At 43.0% G+C, this 26,502-nt stretch overlaps 2 protein-coding genes across 7 annotated transcripts in view; one reads left to right on the top strand and one right to left on the bottom strand.

Moving 5' to 3' along the window:
- LOC114871703 (hormone receptor 4-like) overlaps positions 1-22,993 on the top strand; it is a 106,896-nt gene extending 83,903 nt beyond the window's left edge. For 3 of the 5 annotated variants that reach the window (XM_029177918.2, XM_029177920.2, XM_029177917.2), the window contains exons 2-11: positions 9,349-9,453; positions 14,100-15,119; positions 15,207-15,753; positions 17,025-17,235; positions 17,359-17,712; positions 20,878-21,012; positions 21,172-21,435; positions 21,513-21,705; positions 22,157-22,284; positions 22,444-22,993. In XM_029177918.2, coding sequence (XP_029033751.1) covers positions 9,354-9,453; positions 14,100-15,119; positions 15,207-15,753; positions 17,025-17,235; positions 17,359-17,712; positions 20,878-21,012; positions 21,172-21,435; positions 21,513-21,705; positions 22,157-22,284; positions 22,444-22,524 — 3,033 coding nt within the window. In that variant the 5' untranslated portion in view covers positions 9,349-9,353 and the 3' untranslated portion in view covers positions 22,525-22,993. Of the gene's footprint in view, positions 1-2,541; positions 3,001-9,348; positions 9,454-14,099; positions 15,120-15,206; positions 15,754-17,024; positions 17,236-17,358; positions 17,713-20,877; positions 21,013-21,171; positions 21,436-21,512; positions 21,706-22,156; positions 22,285-22,443 lie in introns of those variants that run through there. The other 2 variants (XM_029177921.2, XM_029177916.2) reach the window with 2 other exon arrangements.
- LOC114871704 overlaps positions 1-26,502 on the bottom strand; it is a 125,374-nt gene that overhangs the window by 97,055 nt on the left and 1,817 nt on the right. For both annotated transcript variants that reach the window (XM_029177927.2, XM_029177931.2), the window contains exons 2-3: positions 6,228-6,342; positions 6,019-6,076 (exon numbers count right to left, since the gene is read on the bottom strand). The gene's annotated coding sequence lies outside the window, so the exon portion shown is untranslated. The remainder of the gene's footprint in view (positions 1-6,018; positions 6,077-6,227; positions 6,343-26,502) is intronic.

Raw genomic sequence — 26,502 nt, 5'->3', positions numbered from 1 at the left:
GACCTAGATCGTCGGCGCAGCTGCGACCCGATATCAATGGTCGAGGTAATTGCACGGGTTAAAGGCCAAAAGGCTAGGAGATTCGATGGCGAGCGAGAAGCGCCTTGCCGGTCTGTGTGCCATCCTATCCGTGTATACCACCACTTTCGTACGTTCGCCTGTGTGTACACACATACATAGATGCAGTGCATGCCTGCCGGTGTGATTGACATCAGTAAGTATGCCATGGCCGACCGCTCACAACGTGCTGGTACGAACGACTGTAGCACTGCCCACACTGCCACGTACGAACACATCGATCGGCCACTGTAACACCGCCATCCGTCTAGGCTGGCTAGAAAAACCAGCCGAGAAAATCCTACTCAACCAACGCATTTCCGTTCGTTCGCAGATCTTCAGCATTTTTCCCCAGCAACACACTGTTTCGAACAACCTTGCCAATGACGTGTTGAAAAATCAACCTTCGCTATCGATCGATTTATTTTTTAATAAACACTAACGAAAATGTTATTCTATTTCACCCATTTCCCTTTCACAGATAGAAACGCTTGAATTTCTATTCTGAAAGTTCATTACACCTATATTTTAAGGAATTCCTTTACTGACCTAATTAGTAGGAATAACAAAATATCAGGAAAATAAAACCTAATGAAGCTTTCAATTACTTCGGTGCAGTGATTCTCAGATGTTTCCTTTGTTTTTCATGGGACACTTCGATAGAACGATGAATCGACGGACCGGTTACGCAACCGGTGAACCGGGTGTAACAGGTGGTAGTAGGACGGCACGCGACAAGAGAAACTGTGTTTTGTACCCTGGATCAAGGGGATTTTCGGGAATCACCTATTTCTTAAGTGGTCCAATCTTCAGGGGTCGCTTTGAGTTAGAACCGCAAAGCTGATATGGAAATAGAACGCACCGAACGTTTACGAATTATTAAATGAAACAATAAATGAAATAATAAAACACTATTAGAAAATAATAGAACTCTGTAAATTTACCGTCACACTGATAACATTTTCTCTGTCAGATATGTCACGGTTAAACAGCTACCTCGAGGAAGAAAAAGATCCTTAAAAGAATATTCATCAAAGAAAGACGCGTTTATCTGAATAAACAGAAGTTCGATGTATTGTCGATATCGATACGCAGACGTCGATCTTGGTCGCCGTTCACTTCGCGTAAAGCCTAGTCAACATTGTAGGAAATTTAAATTCCTTTACGCTCGTCGAGACCGGTAAGCCGGTTTACCTAGCTGGCATTCCTACGCACAAAGTTGCTACACCGTTGTTCAAATGTAAAAGTTCATCATTCTACCGATTACGTAACACGCACACGATGTTCGATTAATTCGCGATCGTAACGACGCTCGAATGATCGTCTTGAGAAACGGATCATCAGTGAAATGTATCAACACCGGGTGAGACGAGATTGCGATTACCTGACACGCGTGACGTAATTTAACCCTGTTCCACTAAGGACGGAGTTTTCACCAAGTGGTTCGATCTTCCTGTAAGATGGTATCGTTTCGGGCGAAAAAGAACCGGTATACCTGGCCGGCCAGGTGGACCAGGGGAGGAGCGAGGAGGAAGAAGACGCAGAAGGAGGATTCGATGTCATGTACGATGACGACGTTTCGCCGCAAGGTCCTCGGCTACTTTTACTTTCGTCCAATGTACACGGCACGGCCGAACAGGCACGAAGAAAACAACAGGTCCTGCCGAAATCGAGCGACCGTTGCACGAGACCGATCGTCGAAACTTTCATTCCTCCCGGACTTTCCTCGCTTTCTTATCGGTTACCAGCGCGGTGAAACATCAACCGTACCGTGCCGGTGAGCTCTTTCACTCGGTTCTCGAAGATGCTCTCTCGGGCCATCATCGAAAGTGAAATCGCAACGAGAAGAAAAGGCGAGGCGAAGCGAGAGAGTAACGTCGCCTTCTTCGTGCCTTATTTGGCTCTCCGCTTCTTTTTTCTCAGCCATTTCGTGCATAATCGCGCGGCACACACGCGCCAGGTAGACTTATGTAACGCGACAGGGTTAATCGACGATTTACGCAGCCTCTTCCGCCTCGATATCGCCGATACATTTCGTAACCGGTGCTCGTTTAACGAGTTTGCTATTTCAGATACCCTGATTTCCTTTTCGAACCGTTTCTTTCTGTTCATCTTTTAGTGAAAGTTTCCAGGGACCTCTATCATGACCTGATTTCAAGTTCATATATTTTGATCGATTCTATATCGCCGGTCCTTAGCATCCGCAGAAGGTACCCCGGTGGTTCCGTTGTCCGGTGGGTACCTGGTCGCTCCAGCACTCGACTGACTATCAGAGGGAACTTTGAGAGAGTGAAAGTTCCGGCGTGTACGCGTGTCGAGTTTTTGGCATTGGGCGTTGGGATTGGAGGGCCTCGGTTCGTATCGAGGTCACTGGTGCCACCACCACCCAGCAGCGTGGATCCACGACTTCGGTGGATCGCGTGGCCCGCACCACTGGCTGCCCCAAAAACTTTAGGCTCTGCCAGGCGTTCACTTCGGCTCCTCCTGCGGACAGTGTTTCCTCGCTTCTTCCGTACTTCCACGAGTACTCTTCTCCGTATCGTCGCGACGCATCCTGAACACGGAAGTGTATATATCGCGTAGAGAGTATTCCTCTTCGAACTTCATCTCTGATCGCGATGAATCGCGAAGTGATTCGTCGATATCTGACGAGGATCGTTTGCCAGGGAACAAAGTGATGAATCTCGGAGAATGAATCGAATTCGCGGGAACGATCGCGATCGGTGCGACGAAGAACTGTTACGTGTGTTTAATTATAGAGCAGCTGATCTATGTCGCGAATACTCGTTACCTGGTGTCGTATGGACGAACGATCGGTGATCGATTGATACCGAATCGAAAGGTGTGTTCAGTGTGACAGGAATTTTGGATAATCCAACGTTCGTTACGATCCGTGACATACCATGTGCGCGAAGATGAGTGTTCTGCAAGGTCGTCACATAGGTAGGAGTTCTATATTTAACGTACCTATGTAATTCCTATGCATTTGGCACCCGTGCGATGTTGGACGCTATTAATTCTGTAGAATCTGCGAACGAATCTACGCTCGACTATCGTCGTTCTGGAGTATTATAATTCGCGTGAATATACGTGTTAATCACCCGAGGAAGTTTCTCGGAATCGGTTCCCGTGGTGCAACCCGGGTGTCAGTTAACCAACGTCCTCCAGGTCAATAACACCGCGCGACGCGATTTCACAATTGCACGGTTCGCTAATTGCAAATCACAATTGCGAGTCAGCGACGCGACCGCGTGTGGCGGTGGGAATACTGGAGGAATATCTTCGAGGAATGGAATAGAAATTGTCTTCGGGTTAAACGAGCGCCGAAATCGAACTTTAAGTGTCATCGCGATGCATTTAATTGCAGTTGCGTCTCAACGAACCGTGAAATCTCTCTTTAGATATAACGCCTCGAATGTCATTTCCTGCTGAAAGGCGGAAGATATAAATAGTCGGGTCTGTCTGGCGGTTCGTAAGCGATGAATCGTGGCGCATAGATCGATTGCGTAAATCTGGAACCGCAGGGTTCTTCGTCGCTTCGCAACAACGCGAGACTTTTGCTCTAGATTGCAACAGTTTCGAGTTGCCGATAGAAGCAACTTCGCGCCGCGCCGTGTGTCGTAACGAAGCGAAGTTCGCGCGCGTTTGCTCGAACAACATCGAGCTATCGAGATTTTTCGTAGAACGCCAGCGAGAATGTTTCGACGGGCTTCCTGCTGTTTCGTCACCCGGCCAATCGTGTTGCAACGCTCAAAACCAGCTATGCGCTGATCCAACGAAATCGTTTCGATTCGGATACGGTGAAACGATCGGTCAAATGCACGTCCCGCTGTAATAACGAATTTCAATCGGGAAAAGTGGGATAGTCTTGTCGAGAGAAGCTAAAAAACTTCTATCTATCGTTAATTTACTCATTCTTTTTTCTCTATACGAAAAATAAGACATTTTTTGAACCTCAATATTATAGATTTATCAAATTCGAAACCCATAGAATTTCAAGAAGAAAATTGGAAGAAAATTTTTTCTGATACCAAAACACAAAAGTGTCATAAGTCTGAGCACCGTTTGAAAAAATTCATTGAAATCACGGAAATGCCTTCTGGCAATTTCGATTATTAATGTATGTTAAGCATGTCAAACGATACGAGCGATCGACGAAGCGAATTTCGATGTTTCCACGGTACTCGTCGACTTATGACACAACACGGCACAGCTTGCCGTAGGAAAAGTAAGGTAAGGCCAGTGGTATAATAGAAACTTTCACTGCAGAGGTTCAATGTACCGAGCTCTGACTCTCACTGGCCGTTCTCACTGGTTGCCCGACTCACGAGCATCCAACAGACACGATTTCTGTCCCTCTGTTTCCCTCTTCCTTTTCCTTTCTCCCTCGCGAAGCCGCGTAAGAAAAGTTAAGGGAGAGAAGGGGAATATTTATAACATCGGTGCGAACAGCACGGTGAAATTTCTCGATGGATACCGTGCGTGGGTAAAGGCAACCCTTAGAACCTTCTCTCCCTCCTCCTCTCTATCCCTTAACGAACAATAATGATCCATCCCTCTGTATTTTTATTTACCTTCGTTAAATATCAAAAATTTTATTCAATTATCATGAAAAATTATTAAATATCCGAGGGTTAATTAAGGAGAACAATATCATAACAAATTACTTTGCTTATCAGATAATACTTTTAACTTGCTCTTCACGAGATAACGCGTTTCAGCTTGCAAAAAAGAAAGTTTTGATGAACGTGACGATCGAGAATCATCGTGTTGTTCTTCCCGTGAGAAACACGAAAAATAACCAGTCTCTGAAGCGAAATGTTCAACCATGAAACTGGAGGTATTCTTCGAGACGATAAGAGTATTTTTATGATAGAATCGTGACAACTTAACGAGTGATTCACTGTTAAATTAGTATTCCCACATGGTGTACCGTTACACAAAATGTATCTTCCCCCTGATAAGCTGGCTGATTTCAAAGGTGGTTGAAAACCGGGTTGCACATCCGCGAGGACTCGCTCCGATAAGCGATAAGTCGCTTTTTCAAATAACGGTACCGCCCGAGGCGCGATAACGCGAGGCCAGCACGACTTTTCGCGCGTTCGATTTCTCTCGTAGGAGAAACATTTCTTTTTTTTTTCTCTCACACAGTCAAAAAGGCCCGAAAAAAAAGAAAGAACAGAAGAGACATTAAGGTTACCTCGAAATCAGGCGAGTAATTAATCATTCCCAAAGAACTTTCCCCGTGATTTACAATTTTAACACCGTCTCTTGTACACAGAATTTCGAATCATTTTTTTTGAAAGTAAAAAATTCGATGTTAGGAAAATTTTCGTAAGGAATTCAATTTTTTCTAGCGTTCATCAGCTAGAAGTTAATTAATCTATTAGATTTCCTGGTCGATAGTGACATTATTTTATCCGCGACTCGTTAGCATTGTCAAGAATTCGTTTCCTTCTTGCGATCGCGAGCCAGGGTACTTGAACCAGAGTTAACCGAGGACAGAAAAAGGAAGAGAGCCTGTGACTAGGAGAAACAGACAGCCATAGTCAGACAGTAAAGTGGGGAGCAGTAGATCTAGGATGTCATGGCGTGGGAGAGTCACTTTCACCATCGTCGGCCCCTATAGCGGTAAAATCTACCGTGCTACATAAAATTACGCGGTTCTGTGCCACTAGATTCGCGATGATGGTACCAACTTGACCGAAAATATGTCAGACACCGAACTAACGAGATTTTCTATCCGTACCAGTATACAATTCGTGCAGATATAACGTTTTATAACCGGCATCCCCTTTTTCTTTATTATGCAAATAGTAATACGGTTTATATTGAATTAAAAACGAAACGATAAATCGACAATGAAAGAATTTTTTCATCGAGTTATCGCAAACAATTTCACGTTGGAACAGTGATAAATTGAATATTGAAATTGATAATCGATGCTTCAGGTTCACTTACCGAACGATGAATTATGCAACGTGCTTCCTGTCGCGATGATTATCACGACGACGATGATCTGAAAATAAATGTACGAAAATAATTATACGATTGTACGGTAGGTGTACAAATATTGGTTAACCAGAAAGAGGTGGTAACCGATCGCCCGAAGCGGCGATCGATCGGCCAACATTTTTACTTTCTTCGTTATATAAAACAAAATCTCTAACCTTTCGTTTAGTTACATAAACACCGGAATTGAAGGTACTGAACATTGTAGCATTTTTATGTATTCCTGTACTAAGAATTTTTCAACAAAAACAAACGATTCGCTTCTTTTCCGTCCTGAAACAAAAAGGAAAATATAAATTAGTCTTCAAAAACCAGAATCATCCTCGATCCAAAAGATTCATTTCTAAACGCTAGGAAAAATTTCAAATAATTTCATTAAAAAGGTGATCAGATGAATGGTAAAATAACTATAAATAATGAATCGCCGAGATCTCATGGACGCGACTGAAACGCGATAATAACGCGTTACACAACTTTTCAATTATCGAGCAACGTCCGACGTACAATTAGAAACCGTGTGGCGAGGGGGAGAGAAAAAAGTGATACATCTGAAAAGGCTGTGGAACCCTCTCGCGACAGCGTCGCGTTTAATGAAGCAAATACCACGGAGGAGTATCAGGGTAAAGCTTGAACCTCGAAAAAGCTTGGCCGAGATATAGCGGGCTTGCGTGGCTTTGAGCCCCGGTACAGAGGTACGCTCACTAGCTCGATTCCATATACAAAGTGCACACGTACACGGAGATCGGTCGAGGCAAGATCGCCGGCGGCCTCTCAAGAAGAGACCGTAGGTTAGTGCATTGGCTGCACTTTCCGTCTCGGTGTGTGCATGTACACGCCGCAGTGGCGGCAGCTCTCGGTTGTATGCATGCATTGGTTACGCAAGAATAGTAACGTGTGTGAGACTGCTGACCCACATACGTCAGGGAGCAAGGACCCCGCTGCACCGCGTATACATGTACCCGCTCAGTGCCGCCTCGAGTGCGGGCTTTACTGTCTGTGTGTATATTCGCGCAAGCGCATGTTTGTCGCTCCGTTCGTGGATGCGCTTTGTCCGTGTGTTAGTGAACGTAACCGCCATCTGGCGTTGCACGCGATTACCGTGCACACAATCGCCCACGTGGTTGTCGAAGACGGTTCGATTTAAGGGCTGTTCACAACGGGAACCGGTAGCCATCGGGTACCAACGGTAGCCCGTTTTTCCTGAAGATTCGTTGCACTTGACCGGCTATCGTAGCCCGCGGGCGGCGAGCTTTTCGCCCTTCGATATTTTCGATCGCGACCGAGGTTCTCGGTTTCTTCAGCTTCTACGAGCGCTAGCTATTTTCTTTCGAGAGCACCAACGAGTAGCCGGCTTCACGGTTATCGAGAACGGGCCGGTGTAATTCCTGCGATCGTGTGCGACGTTCCAAGGTAGAAGGCGTGTTTCGATAAATATAGGGTGCTCGGAGGGTGAAGATCGATAGTTTGCGTGAAATTGCTGCGCTATTTAACGCCGGTACTCTATCTAGCCGAGAAACGAGATTAGCAGCACTTGCACGCCTTCGCTTGCAATCTCTACCCGTCTTCCTTCCTAATCGAATTATTTTCCTTTTTTACTTCTTTCCTTCGCTTATTTCGACCCTTAATTTCGAAACTTTTTAATAACACCAAGATTTCGACCAAGTGAGTTACAATTAACTAAACACTTGGATGTTAACCCTTTACCCTTCCTCGGTCTTTCTAATGATTAAACTCTTCATTAAAATAAATTGCAAGGGAAGTAATGATTGTTTGGAAAGATAATTTTTATACTAAACATGAACCACTGGAGGAACACTTTTAGAGGTCGTACGAAATTCTAGTGAACGGAGAACTGGCGCGTTCGAAAGGGGGAACAGAAGAGAGAAGAAAGCTGCTATTGCACGAACTTTGTGTAAGCAGGAACATAAGAGAAATCATTTAACGTGTAGAGCCGCGGATAAGAGAAATCGCTGGAATTAAGAGCACTCGACGTGACAGAGAAAGTTCCCCCACGATTTTACGAGCCGCGAATATTTACTTAAACTTCGGTAGCAGGAAGCTTGACTTGCTTGTAAACCGATAGTCATGATCGATCGGTATTGAATGGACAGATTTTTGAATTGTAATTTTCAGAAAATTATTTTCTCAACAAACAACGTTGATCGATCAGCTTTGAGACCTTTCATAAATCTGTGCCACGATTGACCCGATCAACCCTCTTTCCATGATTAAAACAAGGAAATCCTCGCGAATGGTTGTCAGAATGTTAACACAATGTAGCATCGATTATCTAGCGATGGGTCGCGTGACGGAACATAGTTGCATACGAGCTATCGCATACGATTGGCCTGCATTGTTCACGGGATGTCGCGTTTATTGAAACCATCCATGGTTTGTCATGGACCGTTTCAGCAGCAACGGTCGTAAAAGCTACTCTATTATTTATCGTTATCAGGAATTTTTGCATACCTCTAATGAAATAAAATTCGAAGTCTTGGTAACAAGGTACCAATTAAAAGAAAATTCTTCTATAAATTATTTTTAAACGCTGAATCCACCCTTGTAGGTTCGTACAGCATCCTTTCGTAGACGCATCGAATCGCAGGGTTTCGCGCCGTTGCACCGTTGAAAGACACTGCCATGAAACGATCCAATTGTACGCTATTGGCTAAAGAGGGGTTAATGGCGAACTATGCGTTCGCCGTAATCGCGAACGCGTGCGTCCGACACACGTATGTACTTTCACATTCAGTCCATTCTCTTTGCGATAGCCGATATTCTCAACAGAACGGAATTACTTCGAGCACCGTGCCATAGAGAAGCTTCTATGGTCGCTTCTATGTTCCCTATGAGGTTGGGAACCATCATTTTAATGAACCACCAAATTAGGAAGCCTAATTTCATCGCGAGCGTACTTGTAATAAAAATGATCATTTTCAACGCGTTGAAAGATTTACAGTAGACACGATAGTACAACAATAAAATGTCCGAGAAGATAATCGTCATTCATGAAATACCCCCGAAAGATTCACGCCATCGTTTCAATATGTATATATCACAACTTGTATAATGAAAGAGAAACGTGACTAGACGTTTCATGATTAACGAAGATGTTTTTCGCTGCAGACACCAGCGAGACGCGTCTATCGCGACTTTGATTTGCACGATCCTTTGAACCCGTCATCGTTGATTACCTTCGGCTATTTATTGCATACTAGAATTTTCTATCCTATTATCGGCTACAACGAGCTAATCTTTGTATATCGTTCTTGTTTACAGGAATTATGACCCTTACGAGCAGCCCGTGTGAGCTAGACAACATGAGCTTGTTTCAAGACCTCAAGTTGAAAAGGAGAAAGGTCGACTCCCGATGTAGTAGCGACGGTAAGAAATTCTGTTTCCTTTTATTTAATAATCATCGCTAAACAATCGTGTGCAGAATTGACTATCTCATTAACATGTCATTATCAGATATACTAATATTTTTCATCATTCTTCCATGATCAACCCCTAATTAACATAACTATCTAATTTCATTTTCAATTACACACAGCGTTATTTTTCATATTAAAAATACAAAATTCTTAGCATTTCATCGTCGACTTCTTTTCAAACGTTCTATCTTGTACGAGAACTAACTGTGCTTGTCTCGGAAGAATTTTTCTTCAATTACCCGTTAAATCATTAATTGTCGAAAAATGAATGGCTGTTTGCTAAAGCGAACAGGCAGACAATGCGTATCGAGATTTCAACAACAGAAGGCGTAATCATGCGTTCGAGAAGGATCGTATATCATTGTCCGGGCAAAGTATAACACGCAGACAATCTTTTCTTATTGAGAATACTGGGAACGAGTTGTGTGAGACTGGTCAGCGCAACTGTAATGATTAGTTACCGCCCATAATGCCACATTTGATACCCTTTATTGGCCCGATTTTCATAAGCCGCGTATATTACGGTGGAGAGCGCATGAAACGCGCGTGGTAACATCAATCATGCTTCATCTGTTCCGCTTTGAACGCCATAAACGCTTGAGCGTATCATTACGCGAGCGAAACTTTTACGTGGAGGCTAGCTCGAGCCACGAATTTATTATGTCTTTCGTCTCGATGGATCCCTGGATCTTCTCCAATGTTGGTGCAACAAAATAGACACGAGTTTATTTAAATAATGGTGTCAACAATGTAGCACGAGTTTCCATTGCGCCCCCGTTCTTCGTTATTTTCACCGATTCCGTTTCTCAGTGAATCATTTCGAGAAAATATTCTCAATTTCATTTTTAATTAGGATTACTAGTTAAATGGTGGAAACCCGTTGATGGGGATGTACAATGAAAGAAATTTTGTTATTTCTTTTTTAACGAGGATATCATTTAAAATCGTAAAAAAAAAATCTAATATGGAATAGTCTACCTTACGCTCACGCGTTTCCGATTCCTCAGAAATTCTGATCCCTGATCCCGAGTACGTCTCTTCACAGAAGCATTCTGTCGTTCTATTAGGAAGAGATTGGTTACCATGGGGGTAGTTGAGACGCTGTTGTAGAGCGAACGTGGAAGGTAAGTCCAGGAATAGAGGGGGTGGTGGTTGCTGGCGTCGGTGCAGGGTTGAACATCAACCCACGCGGTTGCCCGGTGCTTAGTTCGGCTTCGCCTGAACTCGCGTCAACACGCGTTTCGACGCCCGCGATTTTTCATCATCTTCAAAGAAAACCCTCGTCGGGCAAAGTACTCGAACAGACTGATTATTCGTAGTGGAAGTACCTATCCGGCGAGCAGCTTATTCGTTAGGCTGTATCGATTTTTCCAACGATACCAATGACTCTCGACCAACCGGCGATTAAAGGTCAGAGATCGCCGTTGGCGGGAAGCGAAATCGATGCCGACCACGGTGAACCTGGATTGTCGTTACGTTGGAAACGATGCCGAGCCGAAAGAGACGCGAGGACAACCGCGCAGTTTCTCGTTTCCCGCTTCGAAGGAGCATCGTCGATCGCGGAGAGTTACGTTGGAAGCGATATGAATGGGTTTTTTCGAGGAGCGCGTGTTCGCGTCGGGGGAAATCATTGATCTTCCTCCAGGACAACGCCAGCTACGTCATACGCGAAATACAGAGCGCATAATTACGCGGTGACCAGCGGAAACGGTGCGATGAATGCAACAATATGGAAAGCTAGCGAGAACGGAGCGGAGACGAGAATAGTTCTGCTCGCTGGTTAATCGAGAAAAGTGATATTACGGGCACGCGGTAAACAAAGGACTGATTAGATCGTACCTGACACCTACGTGGGATAAATGTTTAATTAATTAGTTCGCCGCTAACGTTGATAGTCGTTTGTGATTTGGTAGCATAAGACTTTCTACGCTCGCTTTAATTTTTATTTATTTATACTTCAACATTTTTGTACCGGTAAAATTGTGATGATAATTGAAAATTTTTATAGATTCTATCGGTTTTCTAAGGTTTCAGGTGAACTGTGATTGTATAGAGAAAGGAATTGTGATATTTTTCGGTACGTCTGACTAATGCTACGTTCGTACTACTTAACGCTCTCTTCTGCGTCGTTGGTACATAAATGAAGATAGTTCGATAAACTTGCAGGGATATAGGTTTATTGTAAAGGAGACAATATATTTATATATTGATTAATGGAAATCGAGAGCTAAATCGAAACTATCGCGTTATTAACAAATAAATATGTGGAACAATAAAAGATGTTCTAATTCTGAATTTAAATAATGAACAATTTTTCTCGTACCTATTTTCGAAAACCTTGTTTTGTATCGATATATTTTTAAAAATCGAAAGTTAGAAAAAAGAAAGAGGAACAATAGTTAGTGAAAAAGTGCAACGACTTTTGAAACACCGATGACAATCGATGAAAATAAACGAGCTTAATGAAGAACTTGTGATATTCTAACGATACGCAACAAGTAAACACAGTCTCACGGTTCAACGAATATTCGAGGATATATAGAGAAGTTACCAAGGATAATACTGCCTACGCTATCGGCACAATGAACTCTCCTTTGAAAGGCAACATGTTCCTCGCGTCTAATCTCCACTGGTTGGACTACTGGAACTCGTTAAACATGGATTTCAGAGCACTCCAAAGGACATCGCTAAATCATTTTTCTCCTTTCGATCCGTATCTCTATCATCCGTACTACGGTATACCGATGCCGTCTTATCAGAGCTGTTTCGATTTTCATCGATACCTTAGATCAGGACCGATAATGGGCGCTCAATCAATGTTCGATCATCGATACTGCTGCTACGATTCGAAGAACCTTTCCTCTTCGATATTCGGTAAACAGAAAATGTTAAATAGTCACCCCTGGTACAAGCATTTATGTTTTAATTGAAAAAATTTTTCTATGTTTACACCTGAAAGTCTGAAGTATTATATAAAGCGATTCTATGAAAGGCTGAGAATTCTAATTTTAATTTCATCAATCATGCATTATTTCTGACTCGTCGATCGTCTATGGCACCCGTTGATGAATGAATAATCGTACGATTACACGTGATCGGAATGGAAAGGCTTGAAAATAAGATTGAATAACCGGGCTAGGGAATCGATTCCATCTCGTCGCGAGAAAATCAAAACGAGAAGAGGACGATAAGAGTCGGTAAATGAATAATCCGCGGGAACCGATATTCACGGTGATCGGGCTATTAATAGCTTGGAAACTGGTACCTAGGTACCTACAATCATAGCTCGGCCTTGTCAACTGCATTCCTTCCTTGACCTACACGAACACCCATAGTCCCACATCCTTTTCACGATCTAAACGCTTTGAACGAGTATTACAGTTTCGTTTCCCTTCAGTAAATTGCTTTAGCTTTGAAATATCCTTTTCTCTGCCACGTGTGATCTCAAACAACATTTTCAACACCCTGGGATACAGTACACGTGACACGATTATTATCTTTGCAAATAAACTTGGACAAATTTTGAAAATTTTCAGTACATTATAGTGAAAGCACCGTAAGTCTGATTTATGATTGAGTCGGTACAATCTCATCGAGGGTCAACACTCGGACGGCGGACCATGGGGAGAGCCACTTGAAATATCCTAAGATTCGATCCTCAAACGAACAGGAACAACGAAATACGAGATGTTCCTTTCGAAACGCGTCTGTCAACGTAATAAAACATCGGATTGACTGCGCGCCATGATAAATGTTATTCATCATCGCGATAGACCACCGGGCATGCTTATACACGATGATTAATAACATTTTCATAACGGCTGAAACACGAAAGACCAAACCCATTAACGTGAATATCGCGGTTCGAGATGGTTACGCGATCGTTGAACCGAATAGTTTAACCGGCGAACGAAGAAGAATTTCATACCGCGTAACTTTCATAATCTCGTGCGAATCGCGCATACGGCCCGATGGAATCGTCGGCTGGCAATAATTGTTATTAATGCACGGTGAAACGCGATTGCCCAACCACCGAAGAATAGTAATGAACAATACTTGTTAGGTGTTACGTAGGAAAGTGTCAAAACACAGAATGGAACTAACGTGTTCATCTCAATTAGGACAGAGCCTTATAAGATCGATATAGATTATTCGCGGTAACAAAGGTGAATCTTCAGTTAAGCGATTTATACCCGGTACTTTCCACATTAGAAAGTTCGTAATAAACCATCATCATTCTCGATGCGTTTACAATTGGACGCTTTTGATGTAGCAATCATGAAATATTCGCGAACCAGTTCATCATCCTCTTGGGAATATCAAAGCGTCTCTCTCACTAACCCACGTGTTAAAACTGGCAAAACGATCGTTTGCTGGCCATTTTGTTAAGAATCATTCTCTACCACCACCACCACCACTATCACCACCATCATCAGCATGAAAAAAAGAAAGGGCAGTCCATAATCATGTGCACACGACACGCGTCAGGACTAATCGCGCTTCAATCCGCGCCCGTGATCGCGGCCTTGCCGAGGTAAAAACGCGTGAAAAATTTTCCACCGTGTATAAACGTGAGACCAACGCCTTATTTCTCAGACTCCCCGGTATCCCTCGGATCAGCAGGCTCGCCGCTCGGGATCCAGCCGGCGGACGCTCCTTCACCCATAAACTTTCCTGCTCCAGGGGAGAGCATGGCTGACACCTCGACCCTGTCGCCGGAGGCTAACATGCCGGGCTCGCCGGGCTGCCCCGTGGTCAAAGTGAAAAGCGAGTATCTGCTAGGCATCCCGAGTCCAGGGACACCGCGAGATCCTCTTCGCGGAAGTGGCATGGCAAGTGGCATGGAAGCTCGCGACACAGCCTGCTCGGACCGTGCGTCGCCCGATTCAGTCTTCCCGGATGCCGGTTCGATGGCGGGCTTCAGAGTCGTCGAAGAACAACAACAGCAACAGCACCATCAGCACCAACAGCAGCAGCACCAACAACAACAACAGCAGCAGCAACAGCAGCAACAACAACATCAACAACAACGTGCTGGTACACCAGTACCAACCAGACTCTCGCCTTACTCGCCCATGCAAGCGGTCTCCACCACTCCCATGCCCCAGGAACCAACCTCGAGGAGCGACACTCCCGATAAGGGTGACTTATCGTCGGCCCAAACTAAGGAGGAGTCGGATAACTCGGTTTTCGACGGAGGAGGCGGAGGCGGTAATGGCGGTGGCGGTCGTTCAGAGACCTCCAGTCAACCTAGTCACCGGAGCAGTCCATCTTCCCAGTACAGTCCTAGCCAGAGTATGAGCCCTAGTGCCAGCACGACACACGGTTCCCAACAACAACAACAACCGCAAACTCCCCCAACACCACCGAGACCGCGGGTACCCTCGGTACCCCCTCATCTTCTGGCTCACCATCAATTTTGGTCGCAAAACAACGGTGTACAAGGATTCGCTACGCAGAGGCTATTGAACGGGGTGATCAACAGTACGGTAACCTATGGACAGAACGTGGCTGTCGCATCCACCAGCAGCAGCAGCAGCACGAGTCTGAGCACCAGCACGGGCAGCGGCGGAGCTACTTCCACGAGCACCGGCTCGAGTAGTACTGCCTCATCCTGTAAGTCCTAGTCCAATTTACTTTCCGAAGACTTGTATCCCTACTCCGATATGGATGACCCTAGATGGTATCCGTCTTTGATTACAGGCGAAACGATGAAACCACCGGCGCAGAGGCCCGCGCCGGCACCCCCGCGACCACCTCCCACAGTGATCATGGGCGAAATCGGTGGCGTCAGGACGATGATATGGTCCGCGCCACCTTTGGATCCCGTACCACCGCCGGCGGCTTCGTGGACCACCACGGCCGCGGCAGCATCCTGTTCCTCGTCCGAGGAATCGGCTGCTCAGCTGTTGCTGAACCTTGGACAAGAGTCCAGGGGCAAACCATCCTCTGTTTCCTACCCGTCTGGCCCGCCGCTCAACATGGAGAGGCTATGGGCCAGCGACCTGACGCAACTACCGGCCGCCCAACAGATGCAGGCGCTCAACCTGACCGCTTCCGGTTCCGGTCAACCGTGGACGAGAAACGGAGGAGTGGTCAAGTCCGAGTCGACGTCACAGTCGATATCGGTCGCACCCCCTGCACCACCTATGCCACCTCAAGAACACGAGGAGGACGAGACGCCTATGATATGCATGATCTGCGAGGACAAAGCTACCGGTTTGCACTATGGCATCATCACGTGCGAAGGGTAAGTGAAATCATTCTTTCTTATCGTTCAATTTTCGTCATTTCTCTGGAAAGTAATTCTCGAGATTGCTAGAAATGCATTCGAGCGGTATGAAAGGGAAGTGTGATAATCAAATTAGTCCTCTAGAAAACTAATGCCACTGCATATCTCGAAATACCACGATTAGAATGCCTTTCGGCGATACGTTACGCGCCAGAGATTCAGACGATCCGCTTAATTAGAGATAATTACATTGAAACTATGTAAGGAAAGTTAGGATTACACGACCCTAAAGGGTGCCCCACCACCTCTGACCTTTTCGGTATCCTCAACTTGCACCTGCATCCTAGCATTGAACTATACATCGTTGGGGAAATATATTGTTTCGTGTGTCTTCGAGGTTACCGCGTCAGAGTTGAACTATGAATGTAGATAGGTATCCATCCGCGACGGAAAACAACTCTCTGTGTCATCGTGTTTTTCATCCTTGTCTCTTCCGTGATATTTGCGATATCATACGCAATTCTTTTATTTCATCGTTACTTTGCTCTTTGCGTTGTACGTTGTTTATCGGACAGGCTCAATTATACTTGTCATTCTATCGAAACTGAATTTTTCATTATGGAAGTGTATCTTTGAAACCGACTTTCGAAAATAATGACTAACAAAATATAGTAATCTTCAAAGAAATTATTTTGAAAAATAAATTGCACCACAGGTTTCGAGTTGATTTATCAAACTTGTTAGCGAATAAAAATATAGGAATTTTCTATTTGAAGAATAGCGATACAATATCTTATATTTCCAAGGTGAGATGAAAACTGTATTTCAAGGTGTATCTCGTTCTAATATATTCTGCAACAGGGTTGATTAGTCCCTTAAGTTACAAGAGGGGTATCGTAACACGGTTTCGCGTCAGTTTATTCAATGTCTATCGTCGTATCCAACAAATCTGGGAAATTAGTTGGGAAAAGTCGCAGACGAGTTTCCTTATGCATCCCAGCGTAGCCGTAATTCTGCTAGTATGAATGTTTAATCTGTTTCTAGTATCATCGCGTTCCCCTGAGAAGCTAGAAGTAAACTTTCAAACTTAATTCGTCGGATAAAAAAATCGTAATGACTAATCGCATCGGTATCTTACGTTTTACTTGCATCGTACTATTTTAGAACACCTAATCTTTCTTTCTCGCGAAAGTAACTTTGAAATTTTCATTACGAACAAACTGTGCGATTGTTTGATGAGAAATCGTGGATGTAATATGCGAAGAAGGGTATAAACCGTTTATGCGCAGGTGTAAAGGGTTCTTCAAGAGGACCGTGCAAAATAGGCGGGTGTACACCTGTGTAGCGGAAGGTGGCTGCGAGATCACGAAAGCCCAAAGGAACAGGTGTCAGTACTGTCGCTTCAAAAAGTGCATTGAACAGGGTATGGTCCTTCAGGCAGTTCGGGAAGATCGGATGCCTGGGGGAAGAAATTCTGGTGCTGTGTATAACCTTTACAAGGTACGTAAATCCTAATTCTTCGAGTATCTATAAATTCTAATTCTCTAAATAAACGAACTACTATATTCTGGTAAACCTCCGTACCGAGGTGGTGAATTTCAAATGAAACATCTTGTTGTTTAGGTGAAGTACAAAAAGCACAAGAAGAGTAACAAAGCGAGCGGAGTTGGTGGAAACATGGGTGGCATGAGTAGCGGCGGTAACGTTGGCGGTGTTAACGGGTCGGGATCCCTTGGTGGTAATAAAAACACCATGGGCTCGACGATGCTTGACAAGCACATGGCTGTAGCTGCAGTTGCTCACCATAGCCAACAGCAGCATGCTCAGCTAGCCGGTGGTTTTCTCCACCATCACAAAATTTCGTCGGGCGACCCGCTTAACTCGCAATCTACCACCAGTCACTCGAGTCACCCAGCTCATTCGGGTCATCTTGTTAACGGGACGATCCTGAAGACAGCGCTTACCAACCCCTCCGAAGTGAGTACATTTCTCTATCTTTAAATCGAGTTTCTAATCGTTAATTTAATCACACGACGATATCGCCAATATGAGGACAGGAGTGTATCCACCGAACGAGTACGGTAATTTCCACTTGTTTTTCTACTCGTTCGAGCATTTCTTCTCGAACGATGACGCAACCCGTTCGATTTCACGCGATCTTCCTGCGTGATAACTCGACACGAGCTCGCGTTGCATCAACAGATTCCACGGGATTTCTCTATCAGCTCCATCAAAAGCGATTATCTAACGAGCCAATTCCACGTGTGAAACATCTTTTCCTTCTTTCCATTTTTTTTTCCTTCTTCTTTTTTCATCCTCCATTGGCCGGAGCGCATATAGATCAACGTGCCGGGACGTAACAACGATTCGAGTGATTTATTCGAGCCGGCTCTGCTAGAAATCGAGCTCGGGTCGACAAAAGTTGATCTCTTCGCGAGAGAATCCAGCGTCGATGAGAACGTCCCGAAGGCATCTTTACTTTCACTTTCGGAGCAGCTGCACGCGATCGAGGATCACATGCTTCGTCGAAATCTTTCTTCTTTCGTCTGGTTACAATATCCATTCACGGGAGCCCATAAATATACAGTCTTGTGAACATCTTGTAAATGAATCAAAAGTATCCTCCTTTTTCTGCCAAACCCATGGATGTGCAAATTGTTCACTTTTTTTTTTTTTAATTAAGGTCTTTCGATCGAACCTTTTCTTCTCCTCAATTTTACGCGAAAGTAACAAAGGCTTCCCTTCGGAATCCGATGGCTTCGGAACAGAAGTTGAAATCATACAGGAAATGAATGCGAACGATTACAAAAGAATTGCCGAGCGTTTACGACTGCGTTACGAACAGGTAAGAAAACGACGAGAAATTTACGCTGGCTGAGGTAAAACGCGATTATGAGCTCCCACGTGAGATTACATTCATAAACGCGATGGATACGCGCTGAAGAACGCTTCGTCGTTTCTAGAAGAAAAAAAAGTAGGACAGAAGGAACAGCAGAGATGAATAATTATCGTAGGAAAATTCGTTTCTCTATTACTGCGACACGATACGTCACTCCAACCCTAATATAAAGATTACACGATTCCTATGGAAATTTTTACTGCACTTATTTTGCATATCGTGCTTGCAAGAGGATTATCTGTGGCTCGAAGGAGAAATAACGCGACGAGGGAAAATCATCGGATTCGATCGCTTTTCAGCGGAACGATCCTGAAATGAATGAACTCCCCGTTGCAATTTCACTTTCTTACGAGTCCGCTTGCGCAACCCTCAAGGTTTCCCATATTACGAAAGCCGATAGATATGTACAACGAGCAAGCAGTTCGAGAGCCGATTGGCTGGTCGTCGTCGTCTCGCATGCTTTTTCGTGCTCTTCTAAACGTGCACCGTATTATCTTTAACATCGTGAAAGTGTTCCCTACGTGGCCGCAACAGCGACGATGAAAATTAATCATCCGCCAAGTGAATCCTAAACCGATCCTGCGACTGATGGAAGATCATCAAATTCTGACCGAGTTACGAAATGGACTGAATTTCAAATGGAAATTTAATGTAACTTAGATTTTCTTTAACTAAGGAGAGATTTAGGAAGAACCTAACTCGTCACACGAATGTTCAGAATATAAAAACATCGGGACATTGTGCAAGGTATTATTTGTTGGCCATAATAAAGGTTAACCGAAGTTGTTGTGTACATCGAGCACGTGAGGTATGCAAACAACGAGAAGAATTACCGGGAACAGTCAGCCCGCTAGAGGCCATTGCCAAAAGTGAAATCGATGACTCGAGGACCGGATAAATATTGCCGGTGGAGCTCCATTAAGGAGGTCACTTTCCATCTCCGGCCGAATCATTGTATGTCTCTGCAAAACATGGATACTCCTACGAATTTCAAAAACAGCGCTACTTCGAGTTTCGTGGTAGTAGATTCGGTCTGATAAGACCATTTCAAGAGGAAGAGTTTAAAATTTCTAAAAATCTTTCTAAAAGTTTAAAGGAACTTGAAGTTTTCAACGAAACACGGAACTGAAAGTGCAAACGATCCTTTGCACAGAAATGTAAGAAATGAATATGAAAAGAGAGTTGGGAGATCGATGGGTGTTAATCGTTATCCAGGTGGGTATCGAATCATCTCCAGGTGAAACACACCGACGATGACGAGGACTGTAAGGTAGGGACAATAGAAAATCAGCGACAGCCGGTGCCAAGGACGGGCAGTTCTCCGTCGGTTTCGTAACTCGTGAAAGTCTGCACACAAGGGACACTGACCTCACCCTACCTCCTTTTCTTCCTCCTCCAACACCTTCGTCTCTCCACCTCCAACTCGATCGCCTTCAGCGACGAGAACGTGTCCCACGGTTCGCGACCGTGTGTAGAAAACTTAAGGGTTATATCCGTCGAGGTGAGGATCGCAGCTTTCCCCGAAGGTATCGCGAACCGAGGCCGCTCTCCCTCTCGTCTGCCTCGACGAATATCGACCTCGAGGAAGTAGCAGCGGGTCCGAAAAGGTCAGTGAAAGGCCGGATCGGATTAACGTAGGAAGCGCTGTTTCGCGATTATTCGATCGATCGATCGAATTTATTCAACTACCGGGATCACTGGTGCCTTAAAATGGCAACGACTTGTTTGTTCGATTCATATGAGAAATCGAACGAAATAATTATCAACCCAAACCTTCTTAACAAGATTTTTCTTATTATTGATTTATGCATCACTTAGAAATGATAAGAGATATCAAATTGATATCATGAAAAGACTGAAGATACAACTGTTTCTGTATCGAAGAAGATGTAAACTAAAATCATCTTATTTATATGCTAATAATGCTTTAAAGTCTGTTGTGCGAATAGGAAAATATTGGTAATAAACACGGCAGTAAATCGTTTATTTTATGATAGATAGTAAAAAGTAAAATCAGAACCTATCTTCTATTTCTCTCATAAAAGTCAGCAAAACCTATGTGTCATGTGAGATATCAAACATAACTCTTTTTAATGGAAAGTATTAAAATTAGAACTTTAATAATGTTCCATTAAAGCGGATACTTTGTTACTGTTAACTTTTTTTTAAGCACTTTCACATGCTCTTTGTACTCTTTAAGAAGCGAAATTTTAAATCTAAGGGTTACACTGGTAATGTTTAAGGTGGTACATTTAAGACAGAGGCTAGACAACACTGTGAGCAGTTCGAGGGATCGATCTTTTCCTTTTGATGCAACCGTCGCCATGATCCAGTCCCTCATAGACTGCGACGAGTTCCAAGATATAGCCACGTTAAGGGTACGTTTCAATGTTCTACATTCTCGAATCACATTATTCGAATGATACTAATATTATTTTCAGACTGAAACGAATAGTATCGATTTGAAATCGTTTCGTAATATTTTTACCATAGGACGAGGGTTTTTCAATGAAATGACTTTTTCTCTTGTATTATAGAACTTGGACGAGCTGCTGGACCATAAATCAAACCTAAGCGACAAGCTGTGTCAGATAGGGGACAGTATAGTGTACAAGTTGGTGCAGTGGACCAAAAGGTTACCCTTTTACCTTGAGCTACCGGTCGAAGTTCACACGACGTTGCTCACCCACAAGTGGCACGAAATCCTGGTGCTGACCACCTCCGCCTATCAAGCGATACATGGTCAGCACAAGTTCTCCAATGTCGGTACCGACGTGATGGGTGCGGATTTTATGCAAGAAGTAATTGAATTTCTTCATTTCTTCAAGAAAATTCTAATTATAACACGAATGAAACGAACAAATGAATTCGTGTACAGGTATCGAACAACATGTATACGTTACAAACGTGCCTAACCAACATGATGGGCCGACCGATAACCATGGACCAATTACAACAAGACGTAGGGCTCATGGTGGAAAAGATCACGTACGTCACGTTAATGTTCAGGAGGGTGAGGCTACGGATGGAAGAGTATGTCTGTCTGAAAGTAATCACCATGCTCTCGCAAGGTAAGTGTCCTTAACTCATCGTATGAAAGAAATGAAAGAAACAGGAACGAACGACTTTCTACGGTTGGTTGAGAAACTTAAAATATAAAGAAATGCATCCTTTTTGCTAATGCTGCAATTGGCGAAGCAAAATGTAAGTTTCACGCGTACGAACGCTAGTGTGTAGAACAATGTTCGCAATTATTCGAACGATTCGATTGGAATATTCGTCGGTTTTATTATTCGATTCACTGAAAACTATCCCAATTAATCCATACAACGTTCGAGTGATCGCGGGCAATAAATTTAACGTAGTTTATCGAGTGTGTTTACGATTCCCTGCAATTGCTACTCACCCCCGATAAAAAGAGACGAACGTTATATACGAAAGTGTAACCGAGGATCGCGGTAAAAGCATACAAGTTTCTAACATCTATTTACGATTCTTTCTCTTGTATCTGCCTTCTCTTAGCACGTGGAGGTACAATGGAATTAGAGCATCTGCAAGAACGGTACATGAGCTGTCTGCGAAGTTTTGTCGAGCACAGCGCGCCTCAACAACCGAATCGGTTTCACGATCTTCTCGTCAGGTTGCCTGAAGTAAGTTCATCAAAATAAAAAAAAATAATAAAAAATAAAAACGAGGAACAATCGTCGTAGCCGCGCGACAACGTACTCGAAATTAACTTCGCGCGAAAAAGCTAAGCCGAGTGATCCTTTAATTGATCTTCGTCCTTGTTTTTTTTTCCTGAATTCCAGGTACAATCGGCGGCAGCTCTTCTACTCGAGAGTAAAATGTTCTACGTTCCTTTCCTATTGAACTCAACAATTCAAAGATAGTAAATAAAAAATAAACTGACGATAAACGAAGCTGAATACCTATACACATACTATGCATATAAATATATACAAATATAAATATGAAGAGAAATCTATATATATATATATATATATATGTATGTATGAAAGATAGAATCGAACAAACTAAGCGAGAAGAGCAAACAAAGGATAGCCCGTTGAAACTGGGCCTGGTGAAGAAAGAAAAAAAAAAGGGAAAAGCTTTGTTTGCGTATGTATAATAATTATATAAAAAGTATATATATATACATATAAATAATATAAATAATATAAATGTGTGTGTTCGTTGCGTTGTACAAACGATGAAGAAGGTCGAAAAAGGGAACGGGATACCCGTGATAAACGTGATAAAAACAATACAAGAGAGCGAAAGAGAAATGGGAAATTAATTGAAGAAAAATAAAAGATGAAGAAATTAAGGGGGAGAGAGAGAGAAACGAGGAGATGAGACGGCGAGAGAAAAAGAAAACGAAGAGAATGCTTTAGATAAGATATAAAGAAATAAATGAAAGAATATAAAGAATTTTGAATGATAGAACGAACGAATGAGGGTGAAAATGTCGTGCGAGAGAAAGTGATACGAACGAATGTGAAAAAGAGAGAAAGCGCGCCACCTCGAGATGGAAAATCAATCGAGGAGGGAACTGAAACTTTTTTATCGAAACTAAAAGACTATAATAATATATTTCTGTACGCAGTACCACGCAACTACGTCATTGTGTGTTCACGTTGCATAATCCGATCGATAATAAGACTCTCGTTACGTACGCTCACTTGTAGGCCACCTACTACCACCTACTACTACTGTTACTACTACTACTGCTACTGTTACTACTATTCTCCATCGCTATCAGCTAAAATAGCAGACTACCAAAACGACCGAAACGATCCATCGACCGATGTTGATGATCCATCCCCCTGACTGTAATGATAATGCCGATGACGATGATGATGATCGACGACGAGATCCAAACAGCAACGACACAAATGCAAAGAACAATCCATCGTTACAACTTCGACTGCCGCCAGTTTGCGTATCCTTTACGTTCAAACATACAACCGCGATACGCTAGATAGACTAACAACACCATCATCGACATAATCATCCCCTGAAGTAAACATAAGTGCGACATTATCAACGTGCACCCATTCCGGAATGAAACGAAGACGAGAGAAACGAAGAAAATACTGAATGGAAATGAAATTTCTTAAGGAAACGAAAGAGAATACGATCGTACTCGTCGTTATTGTCGTCCTCGTCGTCGTTCGCGGCTCCGAATCATGGTCCAAGCGCGCAACACAGAAGACTATATTATATTATATATATATATACATATATTCACTGTTTTTCTGTTCATTTACATTCGATCACCATCGACGTAATCTTTACGCATCATTCACCGGTCGAAAATGTTCTTGTTCTGATCGTCTTTCGAACCAACTGATCCTCTTCCTCGATTCGCGAGATAAAACGTTATTCTAGGAGCTTACGGATAGACGATAAAAATAGAGAAACGTTCGAGAATTGCTTTTCAAACACTTTCGAAGAATCATCTTCGATTTTTTTTGCTAACGAAGGATGAGCTCGCCTTGCGATACGAATACGTTCGTACTCGCTGATAATTTCGACTGACGCGAATTTTTTGATGAATTTTTTATATTGTTCCAAGTGTTATTCGTAGCCTATTATCGCGATGCAATTTATTCTGCATAAACGATAGGACGAGGATCGGATCGTTCGAACGAGCGCGCTTCGTTTCTCGTTACCGGGTGTTCATCATTAGATTTTTTTCTTTTCTTTTTTTTTTTTATGTTTCCTCGCTGAGACTGCGATAATTTCATAGTATTATACATATATACATGTATGTGTGTATATATATTAAACGAAGAAAAAGGAAAATGAGGAAAGATATAAACCGCGTGAAACGAACGGAAAACACGAACAGCAAGAGACTTGGTATTTCTCTCTTGCGAGGAAGCGTATACAATGTTCAATATTTTTCTTTTTTTTTTCTTCTTCTTCTTTCCTTCTCTCTGTCGCGTCAATTCGAACGATCAGTGTTCCCGCGCTTCGATTAGCAATCATAGATATACATATGTGTATGTGTGTCGTCGACACGTGTGATATTTGCTTTCTTCGCGACCCGGAAATACCAGGTGCTCGGGATTGGCTCAATTATTTAAGATAGCGAATACCGATTCGTTCTAGGAGGGAATCTTAACGAAAGACAAAATAACCCGGTGGTTCACGCCAGTCGAAACGTCGTTCGGTGTCTTGGCAGAGGCAAAGAAAGAAATATGAAAAAAAAAAAAAATAATAATAATAACGCTCCCTGTATACGCATGTAATTAATCAGCGCCACGTTCTATCGCGACGTGATCGTTTCATCTTGCCTCCATAGAAATTATCGTAAACACGCGCTAAATCACCTGTACGCTGTACGATCACGAGTACGATGAAAATCGATCCCCTTTTCTTTTCACTACCAAAGATTATCGTCTTTTGGATAACTTTGATCGTGTTGCATTTATCTATTCATCTTAATAAACTTACTCGATACTTTTTTTTTCTCTCTTTCAATCCATCTCGCGTTTGATCTACGAATTTTCCTGAAATATTCTGGATCGTGACTAGAGTTACCATTGCGTTACCAATCGAATTACTGCTCAAAACTTCGACTAATTATATCGTTTCGTATAGTTTTTCCATGATATCGAAGAGAATTTTCAGCGGACTCGTGGTCGGCGAGCTTACGTACGAAAGAATCAACACGAGAAACTGTAAAACGCAAAACACCTTGGGCCTACTAGCCTAAGGATACTTGTCCATACTATAAGACTTAACTAACGATGGGATACTTCAATACGGTAAACAATGTATATTATTTGCGGTTAAGGAACTGGGGGAGGGGGGTAACGGTTCCTGTATTCCCCGGACATCATCGTACACTTGTCTCTGTGTTCAATTGGACGGTCGATGAGGTAGCACCCAACGAGAAACGAATTGAAAAAGTATCAGGACCTCGCTGAGTTTAGTTTAAGAATAATATCCGCCGGATAGTGGACCGGAAATGGGATCTTTAGCTTCTTCCTTCGAGAATGTTACGCGATCGGCGGGCGATAAACAGTTTGCTTCGAAGTTACCGTTCTTATCGATAGTGCAATATATTTAGAGAGAAAGAAACGATTCCTTCTGTCTATCCCTATCTTTGTCGATATCCCACGATACCCTGATTCCTTTCAATTCCCAATCCTTCGATCCTCAACCAACCCTATCGATCTTTTTTATTCTGGTTAGGTCGATTAAACTTTATGTACTTCCCGCGAAGAAACCTTTTTCTTGTCGCGTTCTATTTATTGTTAGCCTGTACATAGACGAGCAGCGGTATCGGGTACGAAAGAACGAGCGAGGGGGGGGGGGAAGGTCGATGAACACCGCGTGAAAATAGATAAAGAGCGCCAAGTTGGACTGTCTTTTAATATTACGTTATATATATACATATAAGTATATAAATATAAATATAAATATGTATATTGTATAAAATTGAAAATGTGCATCGATGTCTGGGAGTACAGCAGCTGCTTACGGGAGAGCTACGCGTTGGATCAGCAAGACTTAGGGCATTATACTACCGCGAGTATTATCATGCCCAACCTTTAATATTTAAGTGCGAGTGAGAGTCTATTGAGCAAAAAGTAAAAAAAAGAAACAACAAAAAAAAAACGAAAAAAAAAGAGAAGAGATGAAAGAAAGATGAAATTTAAAAGTATAAAAAAACATATGCCTCTCGTTTGTGGGTTTAACTTTGTACATATTGTACGAAAGGTTTAATAATAACTACGTTGAAAGTACTAGTCCTGTCTCTTTGTATAATTCCGTGTTATACCTGTTCTATATATATATATTATATATATATATATATATATATATTGTATATGGTGTCAAGCGGCCACACAGTG

The sequence above is a fragment of the Osmia bicornis genome, chromosome 12 (assembly GCF_907164935.1).
Source record: "Osmia bicornis bicornis chromosome 12, iOsmBic2.1, whole genome shotgun sequence".
NCBI classification, from domain to species: Eukaryota; Metazoa; Arthropoda; class Insecta; order Hymenoptera; family Megachilidae; genus Osmia; species Osmia bicornis.
This window is presented reverse-complemented; position numbering and strand designations above follow the sequence as displayed.